The following is a 19,383-nucleotide window of genomic DNA, read 5'->3' on the forward strand; positions in this document are numbered from 1 at the left end:
CCTGGGCACAGCAGCCTAGCGCAGCCAGGTTGGCACGGCTCTCGGGAGGGCACAGCTAGTCCCACCTGCTGCTCTGGGCAGCACTGTCCCCATCCGAACCCCCCTAGACCACTACCCGTCTAACCAACAAGTCCCAGGCATCGTGCCCAAAACGCCCCCCAGCTGCGCCAGGGGAAGCAGGGAGCCGCGAGATCTGCCAAGGACGGGAAGGAGGTGGTTCAAATGGGCCTCCAGGCCAAGAGACCCCTGGCCTGAAATGTTCCCAGCTGGGCCCCCGTTCAGCCGGCCCCATGGCCCTTGCCCTACACCCCGGCGCGGGTTACCGGACTGCGAGTCTCCCCCCGTCTGTTCAGGCTGGTGCATGCCACAGACAGCCCCCATGCCCTCCCCCGGGAGGAACTCCCAGAGGGACCAAGAGTCCCCCAGGCTTGCCCCCGCTTGCACCGAGCTGTGTATATGCAGCACCAGGCCACGGCCCCAGTGCGAGCGATATCGGCTCCCCAAGCCGCTCCCATGTACACGCCCTGGCCAGGCCCCGAGAAAGCCTCAGTCCTACCCCTGGGCATCACGCTGGGTCCCCCACGGCCAGCGCCGTCCACTCAGCAGCACGTGCATCCTCCCCGGGCTGCCTCCTGCAGCTCAGCTCCGCGTGGCCGAGGGGTGCCCGGCTCTGACCCCCGAGGGACGGGAAAGCCTCGCAGAGGAGCAACATCACTACCGTGAAGGACATCTGAACAAGCCTGACTTGTGTGGGCCCCATCGTGCCCGGCCCCATCTCTCCTGCTGCCCCGTCTCCCTCCAGCCCCTAACCCCAAAACGGGCACCTGGCCACCGGGCGACTTCCCTCTGCTACCAGCCTCATCCCAGCAGACCCAGGAGCTGCCCCCTCTCCCACGCCGTGCTCCTCCCTCCCCGGAGGGACGAGACACCATGCTCCGGCAGACAACGCCACCATCGCACGGCTTCCTCTGCCTCACCTGTGTGCCAGCGCTCCCCTCGGCGCCGGGCAGGCAGCCTGGCCACGCCTGAGATGCTCACACCATCCCTCATTCGTCAGCACAGGCAGGACTAAAAACATCCCAGGAGCCGGCCGACAGCAAGTGCGCTGGAGCCGTCACCCTGGCAGCTCTTCGGAGAGCGACTGCTATGCCAGGGCAGAGCGAGCCCCTGGGAGACCCTCTGGGCAGGGGGCACCTGGGTGAGCGCAGCAGCCGCAGGCCCTACCTGCCAGCAGGTGCAGACCTTGCATCCGTCTCTCCTGCGCCCTGGGAATTAGCTGGCCCGTGGCAGGAAGGGGAGGCTGGTGTGGGTGCTCAGGTTACCGGTGCCAGCCAGGAGCATGCAAAGCCCTGCACCCAGCTGAGAGCAGAGCGGCGGGGGTGGTGCAGGCTGCCAGGAGCGGGCGATGCTTGCCCCTGGGGTACGTGGCGCCCGGCGAGGCGGTCTCCGGGCAGCGAGGCGGCGGCAGCACCGTGGGGGCCTGGGTTCTGCGCCACGTGTCCCTCTCCTAGGGTGCTTGGGGGCCAGGATGGCAAGACCAGCCTGTGTGCGTGTAGCACGGACACAGCCCCAGGACCAGCCCTGGCTGGAGGGCAGTGGGGGGAAGCAGGGCATGAGGGGCTTCAAGACGGAGCAAGGTTGAGCCCCGGGAGAAGCGTCCTCCCTGCCAAGATAGCAGCACAAGTTGCCCAGTCGCCCTCACAGGAGGGTCCGAGCAGAGGCTGGACGGGGGTCGGGACAAAGCAGGATGTCCTGGTGCAGGGGCCGGTCCATGTCCCTTGACGGACTGCACCGGGGGTTATTGCCCACCCCTGGCTCTGCCCCACTCGAGCAGGGTCTGCAGGTCTCAGTGCTGGGGGGTCCCGGCGGGAGCCCTGTCCACGGCACACCCTGGGGCCGTCACCCGGAGCCGGCCAGCGTGGACTTGGTGCAGGCAGAAGCCAGGAGGCTGCAGCCTCCGTCCAGAGCCCCAGCCGCAAGTGCCATGCATGCACCTCGGCCCTCCCCGGGCACAGAGCCCCGGCGGCCCCGATGCTTGGCGCTGCCCGGCCGAGGAGCCTGCGAGCAGCTGGCACAGGCGGTGGCTGGGCCCTGCCACCCTCCCTACGGCCTGTTCCAGCGCAGGCAGCAGCGTCTCCCGCGTCCCCGTGGCCGCCAGGAGCAGAAGCAGCAGGTTCCTCTGGCCTGCGGCCGCAGCTCAGGCTCCGGAGGGGGAAGCGCCCGCCTGCTTCCAGCAAGGCCGGCGCTCGCATGTGTTGCACCGGCAATGGTGAAGCTGCCTCCCAGGGCAGCCCCCAGCACCGTGCTGCACACATACCCCAGGGGATACCCCAGCCCATCTGCCCCTCGCCATCCTCGTGCCTCCAGCCACCACAGCCAGCGCCAGGCACTGACCCCAGCGCCCAGACTGCAGGCCAAGGCCTCAGCACAGCCACAAACCCACAACAGCAACGCTTCCTGGCTGCAACCGCCGACCGATGCCAAACACCAAGCGCCCACAGACACCTGCCGCCGCGGCTCGGGGAAAACCACAGCTGTGGGCCAGCCGGCCCAACCGCCACCCAGATGGAGCGCGGCGCGGCACGGCGGTCACCCCTACCCACGGCCGCCCGCCCCGCCAGATGTTCCCAGCACCCTCACCCCCGACACACACACACTTCTCCAACCCGTCCCCCTGCACAGCCTCCTCCCAAATACCAGAGCCCACAGCAAGCCCCCGGCCACGTGGGCCATGACCCCGTGGGACCCTCCTCTGCAAGCCAGCTGGAATCACGTCCCCCAGGCAGGCAGGCGACGGCTCGGCCAAGCTGTGCCAGGAGAGCTCGGAGCAGGGCTGCTCTGTGGAGCCGCACAGCCCCGCTGCTGCCACCGCTCCGGACAAAGCCAACAACCCCTGCCCACAGGTGGTGACAAACAGCTTCCCCAGCCAGGGCCACACCAAGCACTGCCCGGTCAAGCAAAGCCCCCTCCAAGGCCAGCAGGCTCCCCCAGGGCACAGGTCCCGGACCCCCAGGCTGGCCCTCTCCTGGGCCCGCTCCCTGAGCAGCAAGAACGAGGACCATGGGGCTGCCGGGTTTCCTGCACATGGTGCCTTTGCCTCCATCATGCTCTGGGTGACCCTGAAGACGCTAGGAGCAAGCCCTGCACAGCCCCGCTGCCCCCTCAGCAAGGCTGGGCTAGATGACCCAGCCCCATGGCCTGGCAGGCTACCCTCAACCAGCCCCGCATTGCGCCTCACATGAGCCCCAAGCCATGGGGCAAGCAGACGCCCCTGGCTTCGATGCAGTCCCACACCGAGCGGGGGAGCCTCATGCCCAAGCCGACGTTGCACCCGTGCTGGATTGGCACCTCCAGCGCTGCGCGGCAGCTGCCAGCCTGTCCTCCCCGGAGAGGCAATTACTGTTAATGCCACAGGCCTCCCAGGGAGAGGAATTTCCTCCCGCAGGCAAGCAGGCAGCCCATGCCCATGGGACAGCGCCGGGGGGCCAAGCAGTTACTGATTAATTTGCAGCTAGTTGCAATGGGAGGGGCCCCCTCCCCCCTGTAGCTGGGCCCAGTGGCCTCTGGGGCCAGTGGCAGGCACCTACCAGCACCCGGCTGTGGCTGCACTGGCAGGGGGACCCCTGCCCCGGCCGTGCTCAGAGCTCCCCCCGCCTGTACTTGCAAAGGGCCTGGAGGTGCTGAGACTCCCGGGCAGGGGTCCAGACGGGGGAGCGCAACAAGGGGCAGGATGAGGAACGTGGCCTCAGTCTGGCAGAGGCATGAACCCCTCCATGCCCTGCACAGCCCCTGAGTGCCCAGCACCCGGGTGCCCAGCACCCATCCCAGTGCCACCCCTGCCAGTGGTCACTCACTGGCAGGGGAGGGAGCACCCATCCGCTGGACTCTGCCCCCTCCCCGGCCTCAGGATCCAGCCCCAGGGAAGGCCCGGGGCCCTGCTGCTCCCTGGCGTGGGTGTTGCCGGTGGAGTGGGCAGGAGGGAGTGCAGTGCTGGGCAGGCGCTGCCCCCCTCGACCGGCCCTGGAGGGCAGAGGGCCCGCTGGACTGGAGCCAACACCAGGAGGTGCAGGATGAGCCGGGGGTGCTGCAAGCTCCCCCAGGCCCCGCGGGGGATGCACCGAGCGGGGGAGCCGGTGCTGACTCAGCACACAGGACGGGATGCAGGTGTCCTGGCTCCCAGCCCCTGCCCTTGGGCTGGGAGAGGACCCAGGCATCCAGGCCCCTCTCCAGTTCGGGCTGCGCCCCTAGGAAAGAGAAGCATGCATGGAGATGCCCCAGTGAGCCTGGCCCGTGTCAGCCGGCCCAGAGGGCACAGCTCCCCTGGGCTCAGCTCGTGGCTGCTCCCCCAGCCCCTCCTGGGGAGGGACCCCTGCCTGGGCTGCAGCAAAGGGCTCGGGCTGGAGCCAGCCCAGCAGCTCCATGGCTGAGGATGAGCCACAGGGCGCTGGGCTGGGGATGGGGCTGCCCAGTACGGCCCTGCCAGGAGCCACAGCTGGGCCTGCAAGCACAGCCTGGGGGCGCAGAAGCCTCCCCCGCGAGTACCCAGCACCCGGACTTGGCTCCGGGCAGCACGGGGAGGTTTGGAGCCCCATGGGGCTGGTGCAGGGCAGGGGCAGGAGCCAGGCCAGGCAGGACACGAGGGCAACCTGTTACCTGCAGTGAGCCTGCAACCAGTTGGTCCAGTGGTTGGAGCAGGAGCATCCTGATGTGGCCAGCCACCGCAGGCCTGGTGCTGTGCCCATCTCCGCCCAGCAGCGTGGGGATGGGGTCCCGCCCACCCTGACAGACGAGGGCCAGGAGCTGTGCCAGCCCGGGAGAGGGTGAGGGGCCAGCACAGCGCCGGGCAGGTCTCAGCCGGACACCCCAGCCGCCTCCTCCCCTCCCCGGCCCTGCCGCCGGCCGCTTTCCTGTTCCCCGGCAGGAACAGAGCACTACTGTGCGTGGCCCGGCCCGCAGGGAGCATGAGTCGGCCTCATGCCTGTGAGAGGGGAAGGGAGGCGCGGACACGCACCACCGCCGGGCAGCCGGGCCTCCTGCTCTCTGCAGCGGGGAGGGAGAAGGGCAAGGCCTGGGACCTGGAGCAGAAGGCCAGTGAGGGTGAGCCCAGGTGCTAGGGGCAGGGGGCTCATCCCTCCCTGCTGGGGCATCAGGCACGGGGGAGGATGGACCCCAGGCCCCTGCCTTAGCAAGGCCCTCGGTCACAGCAGGTGAGCGTGGGGCAGGGGGATCAGCCCCTCCTGCCCAACCAGGAGCTTCCTCTGCACTTGCACCAAGCCCCTTCACCCCCACCTGACACCATGGCCACCCCCAGCAGCGCACGGGGGCATCGAGGCCAACACAGATTGGGGGGGGGCTAGGAACACGAGATGGGGAGATGGACTGCGAGGCCACTGCTGCCAGGGCTTTGGTGTCTGCCCTCCTGCCCCTGCTACAGGGCTGGGAAGGGACAGGGCAGCAGGCGCCCCTGCCCCACACAACCCAGCTCTGCCCTCCACCCACGGCAGACAGAGGCCCAGGCCAGACCCCCCGGCTGGGCAGGGGCTGCTCCGGGCACAGTCCAGAGACCTCCCAGCTTGGAGGGGGCACAGAAATGCCCCCCATGAGGTGTAATTGTCCCCAAGAAGTCCCTGCCAGGCGGGAGCCGCTCTGCAGGGCAGGAGCACAGAGCTGCAGGAGAGACGAGAAGCGGAGGTGCCCAGTGCAGAGCGCAGAGGCAGGAGCTGGTGCCCACAGCCACAGCAAGGGCCAGGACTTGGCAGGAAGGGGAGCAAGGGACCGAAGCCAAGTCACAAGCAGGCCGCACTGCAAGAGAGGGGGCGGCCGGGGCAGACCGAAGGGCCTGCGAGGAGCTCCCAGCACTGGGGTGCTGTTGGGGTCAGAGCGATTGGGCTTTGTCCCACATGCTCCCAGCTCGGGTTCTCCCTGGCCGCGCAAGCCGGGACATGCCTGGCCACCGCCCAGCAGCTGGCCCAGAGCCGTGCAGTGCCCCATGAATGCGCTCTTTCTTCTCCCTGCGCGGGGGCCTTGGCAGCACCTCCAGCCGCCACGCCAGGGCGGGGGTGAGCAGGAGCTGGTGCGCAGCGAGCCGTTGCCTGCCCGTGGTTCCCCTGGGCACCGGCTGCTCCTCGCCCTGCCAGATGCAGTTGGAGGCATTGAAGAAGAGCAGAAACTACCTCTGCTCCCCTCCCCCTGCCACAGGAGCTGCCTCCAGCTGCAGAAGGGTTCCTCTGTAGTCGCACCAGGGCTGGGGCTTTCCCCACCTGCTCTCGTGGCTGCAAACAGCTTGTACCGGTGGGTCCGGGGCAGGCAGCAGCTGGCCCTGCCTCTGCCCAGCCAGCAGCGCTGGGTGGCACCACTTGCTGTGCGAGATGCACTGCTCCAGCCCAAGCCAGCTCACTTGGTTTTGCCGCGGGCAGAGAGGTGCTGAGCAAGGTCCTTCTCTGTGTCCTTGGGGCTGCTCCGGTCTCCAGCCGCAGTGCTGCCTGCGGCTCCGATTTCCCCGAGCTAAGCAGAGATGCGCTGCAGGGAAGCTAATGACGCTTGTGGTAGGGGTGCCCGTGGCCTCCTTCCCATCAGCACCTGGGCAGCACCAGGATGGCAGCCAAGTGCCTTGGGCAGTGCAGATAGCTCGTGCGTGCTGGTCCCAGTCAGTGGTTCGGAAGGGAAGCAGCGAGCGCAAGACCCACAGGCCTGAGGAGACCCAAAACGCAAAGCCCATGAGGCAGATGCTGCCCACATGCACCAGCCGGAGTTAGATACAGCCAGGGCAGCCTGTGCCAGACCTGCTTTCCTGCCGCAGGGCCTGGGGGCATTTTAAACCAGACCCAGGGCTGGACAGTTTCATACTGAAGCAGTGCCTTACGAGACAGCCAGGTCCAGCCCAGGCCCAGCCCTGACCAGGTATTAAAGCCCTGTAGGCATCAGGCTGCTGCTCTTCATGAGGAGTCTGGAGGAGGGGACCTCGCAAAGGGTGGGTGGGCAAAGGTAGGGTCTCAGGGCAAGGGAGATGCAAAGCAGAGGGGGCAAGGGCAGAGCCCAGGCTTGGCGGGGCATTGCCACGCTCAGCCTCTCTCAACAACCAATATGGCAAGCCGGGTGTTGAAGAGCTTTGCCCACCCTGACAGCTGTGGCAGCCACGGGCCACGCTAGCTCCGTTCCCCAGGCCCCAGCAGCACATCGAGCAGGAGCCGGGAACAAGAACATGGTCACGCCATGCTCCAGCTTCCCTGGCAGCTGCGTTTCCCACCCGTGCCAGGGCGGAGAGCACCTATAGCCACGCGCCCCTTGCAGGGGCAGCTCTGGGAACCCGCTTGCTCCAGGCATCCAAACTCCCTCCACAACCCCCCCCCCCCCCCAAGCTGAAGGCAGCAGCTGCTCTGGCACAAGAGATCAATCGGGGACACTTTGGTCTCCGCTCCTGAGTCCCCGCAGCTGCTTACCTGGGGGACAGGGCTCCCCTACACCTGGCTCAGGACCACTTAGCACTTATCCTGAATGAGGCTTTGCAAAGGGATGAGCCTGGCAAGGGTTGGGATGATGGGGGCACTGGCAGGTTCTCCACGTGGCTCAGCAGTGCCCGAGCTGGCGCAGAACAGTGCAGAGGTGACCTGTGCTCCATCCCTGTGGCAAGCACAGCAGGTCCCTGCCTGCACCATGTAACAGGAGATGCTGCCAAGGCTGCTTGATTCAGCACCCACAGCTCTGCTGCGCCAAGGCACCGTGTGCCTGAGGGCGAGTGCCGTGGGATTGCTCAGGCTGAGTAATTACTTCCCTTTCACTGAGCCGTGGAAGGGCTGGGCCAGGATGGAGTCAGCCTCAGGGGACAGCAGCTTACTCCCAAGCTGCTCACCTGCATGCAGTCTGCTGGAGCAGTTGGAAGCAGAAAGCACCTGCCCACAGGCTGCCCTCCAGGCAGTGCATGGCGCTCAAGTGCCTCTGACATCTTTAATCACAAATCCCCAGAGAGCAAGCATCACCCATTGTTCCTGACAGCGCACCCTAGCCAGGGGGCAGGCACCATGCAGAAGTAGGGGAGGGTAAACAGGAGAGGCCAGGCCAGTAATGAGAAGCACAGCAATGGCCCCCAAGAGCAAAGGCTTTGGATTTGAAACCAGCCAGAAGGCCGTTCTGAAATTCATTATGTTTATTACTAGATCAAATTGAAAACAATACATAGGCTGCCAGAGTCTTGTTTCCACCTTCTGTTTGCATTAAAAAACCCCCAAGCACAAGGACCAACGCAGAGAACAGGAGCCCAGGCAAGGCCTGGGGATGGTGGAAACATGTGGGGCACCTCGGCACAGGGGGACAGGCACCAGCACCCTGCCCTCCAGCTTGGACATGGCTCTGCACAAGTGCAGAACTAATTTCGCTCTGGTTCAGAGCCCTGCACCATCCCAAGAGCGGGGGCTAGGAGAACAGGTGTCACCTCTGAGAACACAGTCCCTGCCTGCCAGAAGAGTCTGCTAATGGTGCAGGAGTTTTCCAGGAAGTCTCAGGCCTCTACAACAAGCATCAGCACAACAGAAGACTTGCCTTGGGAGAAGGAAAAGCTGACCTGCCAGCCTCGCCTGGGGGAAGTGTCAACAGCTGCATTCGAAAAAACCTGCGAGGAATCCAACTTGAACCAGCCCAAGCCAGAAATCGAGGAAAGGACAGGGGGAGGCAAAGCAACAGTAGGGCAAGAGCTCCCACCACACCTCCCGCTGGGGTGGTTTAGCAGGAACACAACAGCTGCCAGTGCTTTTAAAAAATAGCTTCCCATCTGATATATTTAAAAAATCCCTGATGGAGCAACACCCTAATGGCACCTGCCTGAGCCAGCAGTGACTGCAGAAGAGGGAGGTAAAATGTTCCTAAGGAAGTACCATGGGAAGGAGCCAGCATTATCAAGTGGGAGTGGAAGGGGTGCAATGTCCCCACACCAGGAAACACCGTGCAGATGCCATGTTTCAAGCACACTTTAAGGCATGTGCCCACAACATTTCAGTCCGAGTCAGAAGTCACAAAGGTTCCCAAGTGTCCAGGTGTGGTCAGGGCCCCATCGGTCACAGATGTTTCTGCAGTGGCTATGGCTGGAACGCAGGCCAGTCTCTGCACAGGGGATTTTAAACTGCAAACGGACTGGAAGGGAGGGTCACACTACACACAGCTATTACGCCACACAGCCAAGCGCAGGCGAGAAGAGAAATGGGAAGCCCTCCTTCTGGTACTGCAGGAGGCAGGAGACCCCAGCAAGGATGGCAACTGGCTTCCAAGACTAGGCAGCCACATCCTGGCATGGGCAGCAGCGCAGAGCCTGTTCCCAGACACGTCAGACCAAAGGGCCTTTCCCAGAGCTGACCTGGGAGCGAGATCCTGGAAAGGCAGGTGGCAGCGTGATGCAGCTTGAGAGCAGAAGCTCCACCTCACACGCTCTGGTCACTTCACGGCACAGCAGTCTCCAGAGATGCATTTAACAGGCATGTGGCGTTGCCACCTCAAAGGACACTATCCACGCAGACAGTGACAGCCCGGCCAGGAAGCCAGTCCAGATGCTTAATTTTGGGTGTGGGGCAGATGTAGAGAACATGCTCTTCAGCGACAGGCAGGGCGGCACTCCCCATTTGCTCCAGCTGAAGGAATGGCACGCAGGAGCCGCCCGTCTCCCCATCTCCTCTCAAAACTGCAGTCCCTGCGACACCTCCCAGACCTGCACGCTTGCCAACACTATGAATCTAACTTTGCCTAAAAAACTGGTACGCAGTAAACTATTCCTACACTCAGCAGAAAAGGGATCATTAACATCGTACATGGATTAGGACTTCAGTCACTGGGAAAATGTACAAGCTGAAGCCCCTGTCCCATCTGAGGATCTACTACTCAAGCTTTCAATACTGAATAAGAGAGAGTGCTCCCTCCCACCTGTGGAAGGCACAGGCAGGCCCACAGATCCATAGGAGCTACGTGCACCGCAGCTGGTCACATCAGCACCTGGCCTAAAAGACTTTTGGTCGATAAATACAGATGCAGTTTCCACAAACAGCTTCTTGCTTACAACTTCTCAGATCTGGAGTCAAACCACCGCACAGCACTATGCTTTATTGCTGATCACACGCTGATGCACCATGTTCCAGAGTAATTTGGTTTCTAGCGTTCTCATGTAACAAAGAAATGGTTATGGATCGGGGTCTCCCACGCACCAGGCTGAGGGACACCAGGCACATGTTACTGAGGAGCATTGTGTCTGGGGTAAACGAATGCCTGTTTTCCTGCAGAGGGAAACCTGCCCCATTCTGTCTGACAGCACTCAGCTATCCCCCTGCCTAAAATCCCTCTCATGGGACAGGAAAGTCTGTTCGACCTCTTAATGCTTTAGCTACTAGAAATGCGCTAGCATGTTCTCAGGGCACACACAATGTCTGGCTCCTGAACTCAGCAGTCTCCAACACCATTCTAGGCGTGCGCCCCACGAATACTCTACATAGGGTTTGCAACCAGTCACCAAAGCATGGCCCAACGTGGCAACACACGCGATTCAGAGCAGCCCAACACAACCACCGATCACCGTGTGCCACGCACGCTGTGCATCTCATAACGGACTAATCAAGCGACTGCAGGCAAGGGCCCGCAGCCCCCTGCAAAGCAGCACTGCTACAGAACTACTGCTGGGCTGTGCAGATGCTGCAGCCCTGTCTTACTCCAATACTGTGGTGCCTGGATCTCCACGAGGAGTACCAGGGACCTGGGATCCCTTTGGTCTTTATTGCGTTGGTGAGCTGCCAGCTCACGGCCTGTCTCTGGGGGCTGAATAGACATTCCCGTCAGAGGGCTGTGCAGATCGAGGCTCTGCACAGAGGCACACGTCATCACGGTAAGCCACGGGAGGGGACACGGAAACCAAAAGCAACACAAAAACTAGAGAGAGAGTTCGAACAAGAGCATGCCCAGCTGGAATTCATCCTCATGTTCCACCTGTCCACAAAAATGCCTCCCATCTGCTTGGCTTTGCACAGCCTGAGGGTCCTCCCTCAGAGAGGAGCAGATAAAAACGAGAGACTGGAGCTGCCCTAGACGGAAACATGGATATAAATATAAAAAGAGGTTCAGTTTGAAGCACCAGTAATACTGCCTGTGCAGGGCAGGCACGGCCACGTGGAGGCTCCCGGAATCAGTAACATTGTTCAACAAAAACTGTACATTTGTTATCATCCTGCAGCTGCCAGAATTCCTGACTGTCTCCCAGAAGAGTCTGATACCTGTCGGGTTTGTCTCAGGCAAGAAGAAACATGAGAAACTGCTTGAGGAGATGCAGTGTGGAGGCAGCACTCCCCAGCTGGCTTGTAGGATACGTGCTCAGTGGGACCTGACTGCAGACCAGGAGCCCACAGGCCTTTGCAGAGGCAACGTGAACTGGATCCTCCATCCGGCTACTGCAGAGTACTCTACCTTTTAAAAACCCTGGCTGTGAAGTGTCCGAGTTTGGCCTCAATTGTCCTGGAGTGTTCAAATCCATGGGGAGGTGAGCACCTCTCCTCTTCCTGCCCCAGGCACTGCTTACTCCATGATGGCCCGGTAGAGGGCAGGCTCAATGTAATCCTCCCGATAGCGTGAGTTGATCACCCTCTGTCTCTTCCTCTCTTGCTTGACCTCCTTCTCTGCGAAGATCTCCATGAAGCGCATGTCAGAAGCTACCGACTGCAAGGGAGAAGCAGGGATTAGTCACTCACGGAAGTGCTCAGATTAACTCTCTGCCGTACCTGCCTGCAAGCTCTGCTGCAGCGTGGAACAGAGTGGGTGTGTCCGCACCTCCCCTCCAAAGCGAGGGACAACAGACTGGTGTGCAAACAAGACTGCTACAGCATGGGGAGAGAAGCATCCAAAACCTACAGCCACGTTAACAGGCAAACAGAGCACCGAGAGGCCTAACAAAGTCACAGTGGCTTCAAACTTAGCTTGGTGACTACTATGAAGAGGGCTGAGCGGCTGTCCTGCAGGGGGTCAGTGCAATGACTCACAGGAACTTCCTGTGGGAATGGAGCACTTCTGGACTCAGACAGGCAGCCCTTAGCACCCATGGAGCTGGAACAGTGCTGTACTAATGCCCCTACAGCACCCAACACCTGCCTGCTTAGAATCACAGAATCAATTTGTCAGAAGGGACCTAGACAGATCATCTAGTCCGACCCCCTGCCACGGGCAGGAAGGAGCACTGGGGGTGGCAGGGGTCATAAGACCCCAGCCAGGTGCCTATCCAGTCTCCTCTTGAAGATTTCCAGGGAAGGTGAGAGCACCACCTCTCTGGGAAGCCTATTCCAGGCTCTGGCCACCCTTACAGTGAACACCCTTACTAACAGGCACTGCCCTGGAGCTTGGAGGGTGAGACAGGCACCCAGAGTCTGATGCCAACATCAACAGCACTCGTGCTGTGTGGCAAATAGCCACACTGTCCAGACCCGCAGGTGTCCTTCTGAAGTGACAAGGGCCAAGGACACAGGGAAGCAAGCTGGCATATCATGATTTCAGAGGAGAGATTTGAAGAGCCACACAGTGAACACTGGTGGCAGGAGGAATGCAAGGAGAACACAAGGATGTCCTGGCCCAAACAGCAGCAATGAAGGAAAGGCTGTAGGCACATCTGCAGGTGTGCTAGGATAGCATAGCTACAGGGAGAGAGCAAGACACCAAGCATCATGCTTTCAAGAAGGCAGATGGAAGATGCCAGATGCTTCCTGGTGCAAGCCCACCTTGCAGTGCACTTCAGCAGGTTTGCGCCATCAAGGGCTGGCTATTTCCAGAAGCCGCATGAGCCCTGCTGCTACAGAACAGATCCGTTTAGCATGTGCGCATTCTCCTGCTAGCTACTCACCAGCCTGGATTTGACTCTCTTGGGAAGTTCCTCATCAAGAGTGTACACGTCATCCCTCTTCACCATCAGCTGGGATCCATCTTCAAATTCCACCTAAGGCACAAACAGACACAGTCTTGCTTAGAGTCATGAGATAGACCCTATGGCTCCCATGCTGCCCTGTGTTTCACTTCCTCCTCCAAACAAAGAGTTTACTAAGCAACCCTCCAGCCTGCAGGCTTTTCATTTACATGCACTGGCAGTTGCACATATGAGAGCAAACCAGCTAGCTTCTACTGGGAACAGACTTTCACCAAACAGTATCACTAGCTCTCAAGAAGCAGGAAAGGGCATCACCCACCACATGCCTGGGACTAACTGGCAATGGCAGGAACATTCTCAAACCCAACTGTTTCCTGTGTCTTTGCTGGCTGGACTGGGTATTTCAGTGCTTCCCACGTTACCTCTAGAATTGAGTGGAAGCAGAGGGCAGGGGCAATTATAAAGACAAGTTTTGAAGTGATCCGTTTCAGCCCCTGAAGCTTCAACCTCAGGGCCTCTTTTCAAAAGAGAAGTGCCTGCAAGTAGGCAGCTGGATAATAACAGCCTGGTTTACAGAGATGAGAGCATCCATGCTGCTGCAGATTTTGCTCAGCACTATTGGTGCTCAGCACCTCAGAAAAAATGTAAGCCCGCTCACATGTACATCGAAGTCTGGATGGTTGTACCTGGCCATGCTGGCGCACACAGCCCTATGTATTGTAGCATCTGGAAACAGCTACATGCGAGGGCTTGCTGCTGAGGGTGCTGAAAGAAGGGCTTAGCTGGCTGCATGCAGCACTGTCACATTGCATCTCTAATTGGGCTAGCCTATAGCTTTGTATTCACCCAGCAGAGGGCTGGGGATGAAGAATCTCACCATTTCTGCCTGGTTATAAAAAAAAAAATCCATTCTCTGACTAGCCAACAGCAAATCAGGCAGGGTCCTCTGCACCAACTCATGGAGTATTTGTGCTTCACTCAGGCAGAAGGGCTTCATTCTTACGCCCCATAAAATACAGATCTCTTTTCCCCACAGCTCTCTCTTGAATCTGCAAGAACCAATGCTGTTTCCACTTCCCTCCACACCCAGAGCATATTAGATGATAGAACGCCAGAGGCTCCAAGGCCTGCCAGCAGTCCAAGTCCAAGCCTTGTGAAGAACTTCTAAAACTCAGCAGGGGCAGGGTTTTACCATGACAGGGAGCTGGGGATAAACTCAGAGGGGAGAGGAACCCATACCTGGTACATCTGGATGGCATGTGATGCAACAAACTTGGCCCCATAGACTTGTCCATCTGTCCATCTCACTTGCACAACTTCGCCTTCAGCAGGTGGGCCCAGCTGCAGACAGTTCCGACTCTTCACAGCACAAGGGGGAAGTTCGGAGGAAGGGAGAAGTCAGATGTGAGCAGCTTGTTTTGAAGGTGGGTTCTTGCCTTCCTTAGGTCCAAGCTGCACCTTCAGTTGTAGCCATGCAAGTACACCACCTTCTACCATGCCTTTAGTTACCCCTACTCCTAGCCCTGTGCAACCACCACAATATTGTGGTGCAGAGGCACCTTTCCAGGGCACCCAAGGCATAGGGGATGCAAACTGGTCTTGTGAGAAGCCCAAGGTCACTGTTCATTTTATTGCTGAAGCTTTAGCTACAACGAACAAATGACCAGTAAGATATGGCTTATACATCATAAGACCAGCTACATCTACCTGGCTCTGTATAGGGAACTGCTGCAGCCTAGTATACCACTGACATTAAAGACAGCAGCTAAACAAGGGCTAGCAAGAGGAAAAAAGAGCTCCTAAGTCAGAAAGAAGAAAAAAAGCACCCTGAAACCAAAATATTACGTTAGGCAGTGTAGGGCAGGTCTAAATGAGGAGTCGTCTAAAGCAGCATGTCTCAACCTGTGGGTCACGACCCAAAAGTGGGCTGCAGGAATACATGAGAGGGTCATGAACAAACTTTAAAAATGGATTCTCCTTTAAAGAAAAACGTGACAGAGTTCCAGCCTGCAAGGAGCTGCCTGGGGTCCCCCTTCCCCCACACACCCACCCCCTGCCCCACACAGTAGGGGGCTGGGGGCAGGGGCCAGCAGGTCAGGAGATGGTTACAAATAGGTCCTGCTACAAAAGGGGTTGAGAACCAGTGGTCTAAATCTACATTCCTCCTCTCAGAGGGGAGCACTTCCTACTCCAGGCGTCATTGAGTCCCATATGGCTCTGAACACATTTGTTCCTACAGTGGAAACGTACAGAATGTTCTGCTGCACCACGCGCCCTCTGGCGGAGCAGCCTTCTCACTGTACAACATACCACAATGTCCTCTGGATAGAGGTTGTCACTGAACGAGCCGTCATCAAAGTTGACTTCGTAGAAGGTTTCCTTTGTTAGGCTGACCACTTCACACTGATAGAAGCGGCCGTTCTTGTGCTTGCTGATGACTATCTGGCCAGGCGAGAGATCCTGCAGAGCTGCCTTGGCTCGCTGGGAAGAGGAAAGTTCTTGTTATACAGCTGACGTGAAGGACAGGGCTTTGGGGCACAGAACTCAGGCCTTCCCAGGGAAGCCACTGAACTATGTTGCTCTTATGCGACTGCTTATGCTCAGGACCCATTCACAATTTGAAAGCATTTTGTTTGTTTGTTTGAAAGTTTCCCTCCAGCACTTTAAATATTTACAACTAACCCATTTTCTGCAACCACTGCAAGAGTTTGGAATGTCACTTAGGCTGTGCAGACAGTTAACGAGCGCTTGCTCTTTAGAGCAGATTCCTCACAGCTTGGGGACCTGAGAGTTGCCTCCCCTTATGGAATGTGGCAGTTTTGTCTGTCGGGAAGGTTGTACGAAAGCATTACACAGTGATCATCAAAAGCTGATATTTAAGCCCTTGCAAAGTCTGGTGGGATTCCAGTACCAGCTCTGTACAAATATCACACACTGCCCAAACACAACATTAGCTTTGCCTTTTCACAGCACCACTGGAAGGAAGGCATCAAGTAACACTGATGCAGGAGAGAAGCGACCTGCCTGAGGCCATACTGAGTTGGTAGCATGGCAGAGGTCATAATTCATGAGTTCCTGTCAGGAGACAAGGGGCCACAATCTTTAGGGTATATTGGACACAAGGACCAGGAATCAGATGACAAGTCTGCAACGGAAATCACACAAGCCAAAGCTTCTCAGGGCCCCCTGAGATACTGGCCTGCTCTGAGACCATATCGCGTTTTCGCCCCCCCCCGGTTCTCTGCCCCCCTTCTGCATCCCCCATATATCTAACCTCTGCCTGGGATGGAATCTTATGCCGAAAGCAAGTAATGAAGACAACAAATGGCCAGTCATCAGGCTGCATCATAACTCCGGCTGCTTGAGCACAGCTAACGTGAAAGGATGTAGGACATCGACCATGGGAGCACTGCACACAGCAGCCAGCAATTCTCTTCCTCCGCTTCTTACAGAAGATGCATTTCTGCAGACGACAGGAAACTAGGGATTACTAGGGATTGCAAGGGCTTTCCCCCAGCAGAGGCCTGTTGGCAAGAGTGTAATCCACCTTCTTTGGGACTAGGTACCCTCAAATGTCATAGATTCACCTTGATCCACGAGAGATGGGCACTTGTTCTTGTAGTGGGCGAACTGAGTTACGCTAAGGCTCTTAGCCATAGTCTAGGCCTTCCTGGAACTAAGCAATAACATTGTATAGAGTGCAATGGAAAAAGTGAGTGCTGTAACTAGTATGGTGGGTAAACCAGGTAGTTTCCCTAAAAGCAAATGAAACCAAAACCTGAATAGGATTGGAGTACCTTATCTAAAAAGATGAGGTAAGAAACTTGAGGATTGGACAATTTGGGGTGAGAAATTACTGAAGTAACAGACAAGCAAAGGAACAGCTGTTTTCATGCTGTTACTCTGGGGAGATGGGGCAGTTGTAGAATTTCTGATTGATCAGCAGGAAAGCTGGAAACAAACATCTCACACACCCAGCGGAGGACCCGAGGCCGATACCACGGACGTTTGCTGCTGTAACATCTAAAGGAGCCACTTGCCAGGTCATGACAGGGAAGAATCTTTAATAGTAACCCCCAAGCACTATTACAAGTTCACTTGATACCAAGTCAGATGATGAACCATGTCAATCCTTGGGAGTCTCTGCCAAAAAGAAACCTATTGGTAACAGTTTTGCTTCAGGCATGGCAGGGATCTCAGGCAAATATCTGTGTGCCTGTTTCCAAGTGTCCAATAAAAGGGACACTTAACAATAAAACACAAACTAAAAGGCAATGGAAACTGTAATATCAGACTGTCATGTTTTATTGGGAGGATAAACAGGCTAGTTAGGAGCATCATTATAACCTAAGATTTTTTCAGAGAGCCAGAGTTAAACTGAGGAAAACAACTGAATTTACAGATGCAAATTCAGTGACCATTTGTTACAATCAGAAGGCGAGATTTGGGAGATTCAATTTGTGTTGACTGGACTATTAACTGTCACACCCTGGATTAGCACCTTAAAGCAGATCAAGCAAGTTAACACTCCTAGATGCAAATACCTCCAAACATTTGTACAGTGAACTCTAGTTAATTTGCCTATGAAATGATTTTCCAATCTCAGGCTTGTGTGGTTGCACTGAGCAAACTCCTAATAAGGATGCCAAGAGAAACAAGCCAAGCAAGCCAGACTACCTAGCTGGGACCAACCTCCCCCAGACAGGCTAGACACACATGTGCACATTCTGTCAACCTCATAATCTTCACCTCAGGCTCTACTTGACTGCTCTTTGCAATGGTCTCTTCTCCATTATGCTGCTTTGCCGGCAACTATACGCCTTCCATCTCTTCGGGTGCGGTACCTGCAGCACCATCAGATCTCCCAGTCTATTTATTTTGATCAACTCAACCTAACCTTGCATGGGAAAATGCTTAGTCACCAGACTATAGCTAGCCTAATATTAAAATAGTTTTGCTTTTAGCATTGACAAGGACAGTAGTCTCAGAGGAGTGTTAGCTGACATGCTTCTTCACGCAATGAGTTTTCCCTGCATTAAAATGTAGTCCACATCTTAACAGCAGTTCTTTTTGGGAAAGGAGTCTTAGTTCCCTTCCCAAAGAGGTATGAATTCTGCAAACAGCTTGGCTTTTTGCAGTTTCGTAGTCAGTAGCCTGGACTATGGCCAAAGCAAATTTGATAAAAGGCAACTTCTTAGTAATATTTACAAGAAATGCTTTTTCAGAGCAGAAACATCTCTAAATCTCACACCCTATTACTTGGACTGGTAATTATAAGGCATGATATGCAAGTACAGCCATCCATGTAGACCATGGCTGAATTTGGTGAGGCTTGTGCTGTTAGTTGGAAGGGAAAGGCACAGTATAAAGTTCTGTAGGTCCTTAGAGAACAACCTTTTAATTCAGGTACCAAGGGGCTCCTGCATATCAGTGTTCTCTGCTACTCCAAAAACTAGCTAAACCGTATCACCACCTGTGTCCAATGCCTAAACTGGAATTACTGTTAATGCCCAAGAACAGGGGATACTAGTAACAGGACTGATTTAGCAACCCAGATTCCCACCAGCAGATTTCATATTTCCTTCCATTTCTCTTATTTCTGCTCATCAGGAAAGTGCTCTCCTCCTCGGACAAGCGCAGGAAACCCTGTGGACAGGACTTCAGGGAGCCCCAGCAGCGGGAACAGTGATGCCCAGGCCCTCCTTACCAGTCTGAAGCGCTGCAGAGGGATTTTGCCAACATCCACTGGACTGCGCTCTGCAATATTCACAAATTTTGCCTCCAATACAGCTACAGCGCACATCACATGGACCCACCTGCCAAAAATCAGCAGTAAAAAGGCATCAGCCCTCATCTGAGTCAGGAAGAGACTGCTGGGATTTGATGGACATTTAGTAGTACTAATAAAGCATGCCAGACCAGCAAACAAACTAAAGTCTTCCACTGGCTCACAGAGCCAACTTGGGCCAAGCAGTATGAGCTTCCTTCCCATTCCCAGCTAGGGAGGTGCATAAGAGGCATAGACAATTCAAAGAGCTTCAGACATTCCACCAAACTGATCTGCTCCCGAATCCCCAGGCAGGTTTGTTCTAATTCAAACTAGAGGCAAAACATGCTGCACTAACATAAGACCCTGCCTCATCTCTTGGAAAAGATGAGAGTGAGCTTAGTGCCAGTTTTGCAATGCAGAAGCCATCACTAAACCTCAAACTAGTCTATTGGCAGTGGTGGGTTTGTGGAGCTCTAAGGATATCAGGAGCCTTTGGTTGCTCTATGGGGCGCTCTCTATATATATATCAGAGCTCCTAGCACCTTGTACAGATCCAGGAAAGTATGGACCCAAACACAAGCTGAGCTGCATGAAGTTAACGTTGGGGCAGTTTTGCCATGTTCATTTCTCCCCCAGCTCAGCCCCTCCTAACTATCAGAACATAACAGCCACTGCCCTTTTGAAAAAGTTTGCCTTTTGAAATGGCTCCAAATATACATGTATCCATATACTAAGCAGTGCAAGC

General features: G+C 56.9%; 1 protein-coding gene across 1 annotated transcript in view; it reads right to left on the reverse strand.

Moving 5' to 3' along the window:
* Positions 1–8,123: 8,123 nt before the first annotated feature.
* KDM4A (lysine demethylase 4A) overlaps positions 8,124–19,383 on the reverse strand; it is a 37,698-nt gene continuing 26,438 nt past the window's right edge. The window contains exons 15-20 of the mRNA XM_019501452.1: positions 18,576–18,684; positions 16,143–16,331; positions 15,179–15,349; positions 14,108–14,227; positions 12,848–12,940; positions 8,124–11,676 (exon numbers count right to left, since the gene is read on the reverse strand). Of these exons, the coding sequence (XP_019356997.1) occupies positions 11,536–11,676; positions 12,848–12,940; positions 14,108–14,227; positions 15,179–15,349; positions 16,143–16,331; positions 18,576–18,684 (823 nt within the window). The 3' untranslated portion in view covers positions 8,124–11,535. The remainder of the gene's footprint in view (positions 11,677–12,847; positions 12,941–14,107; positions 14,228–15,178; positions 15,350–16,142; positions 16,332–18,575; positions 18,685–19,383) is intronic.

This window comes from Gavialis gangeticus, unplaced genomic scaffold (genome assembly GCF_001723915.1).
Source record: "Gavialis gangeticus isolate Ggan-Ray unplaced genomic scaffold, GavGan_comp1, whole genome shotgun sequence".
NCBI lineage: Eukaryota > Metazoa > Chordata > Crocodylia > Gavialidae > Gavialis > Gavialis gangeticus.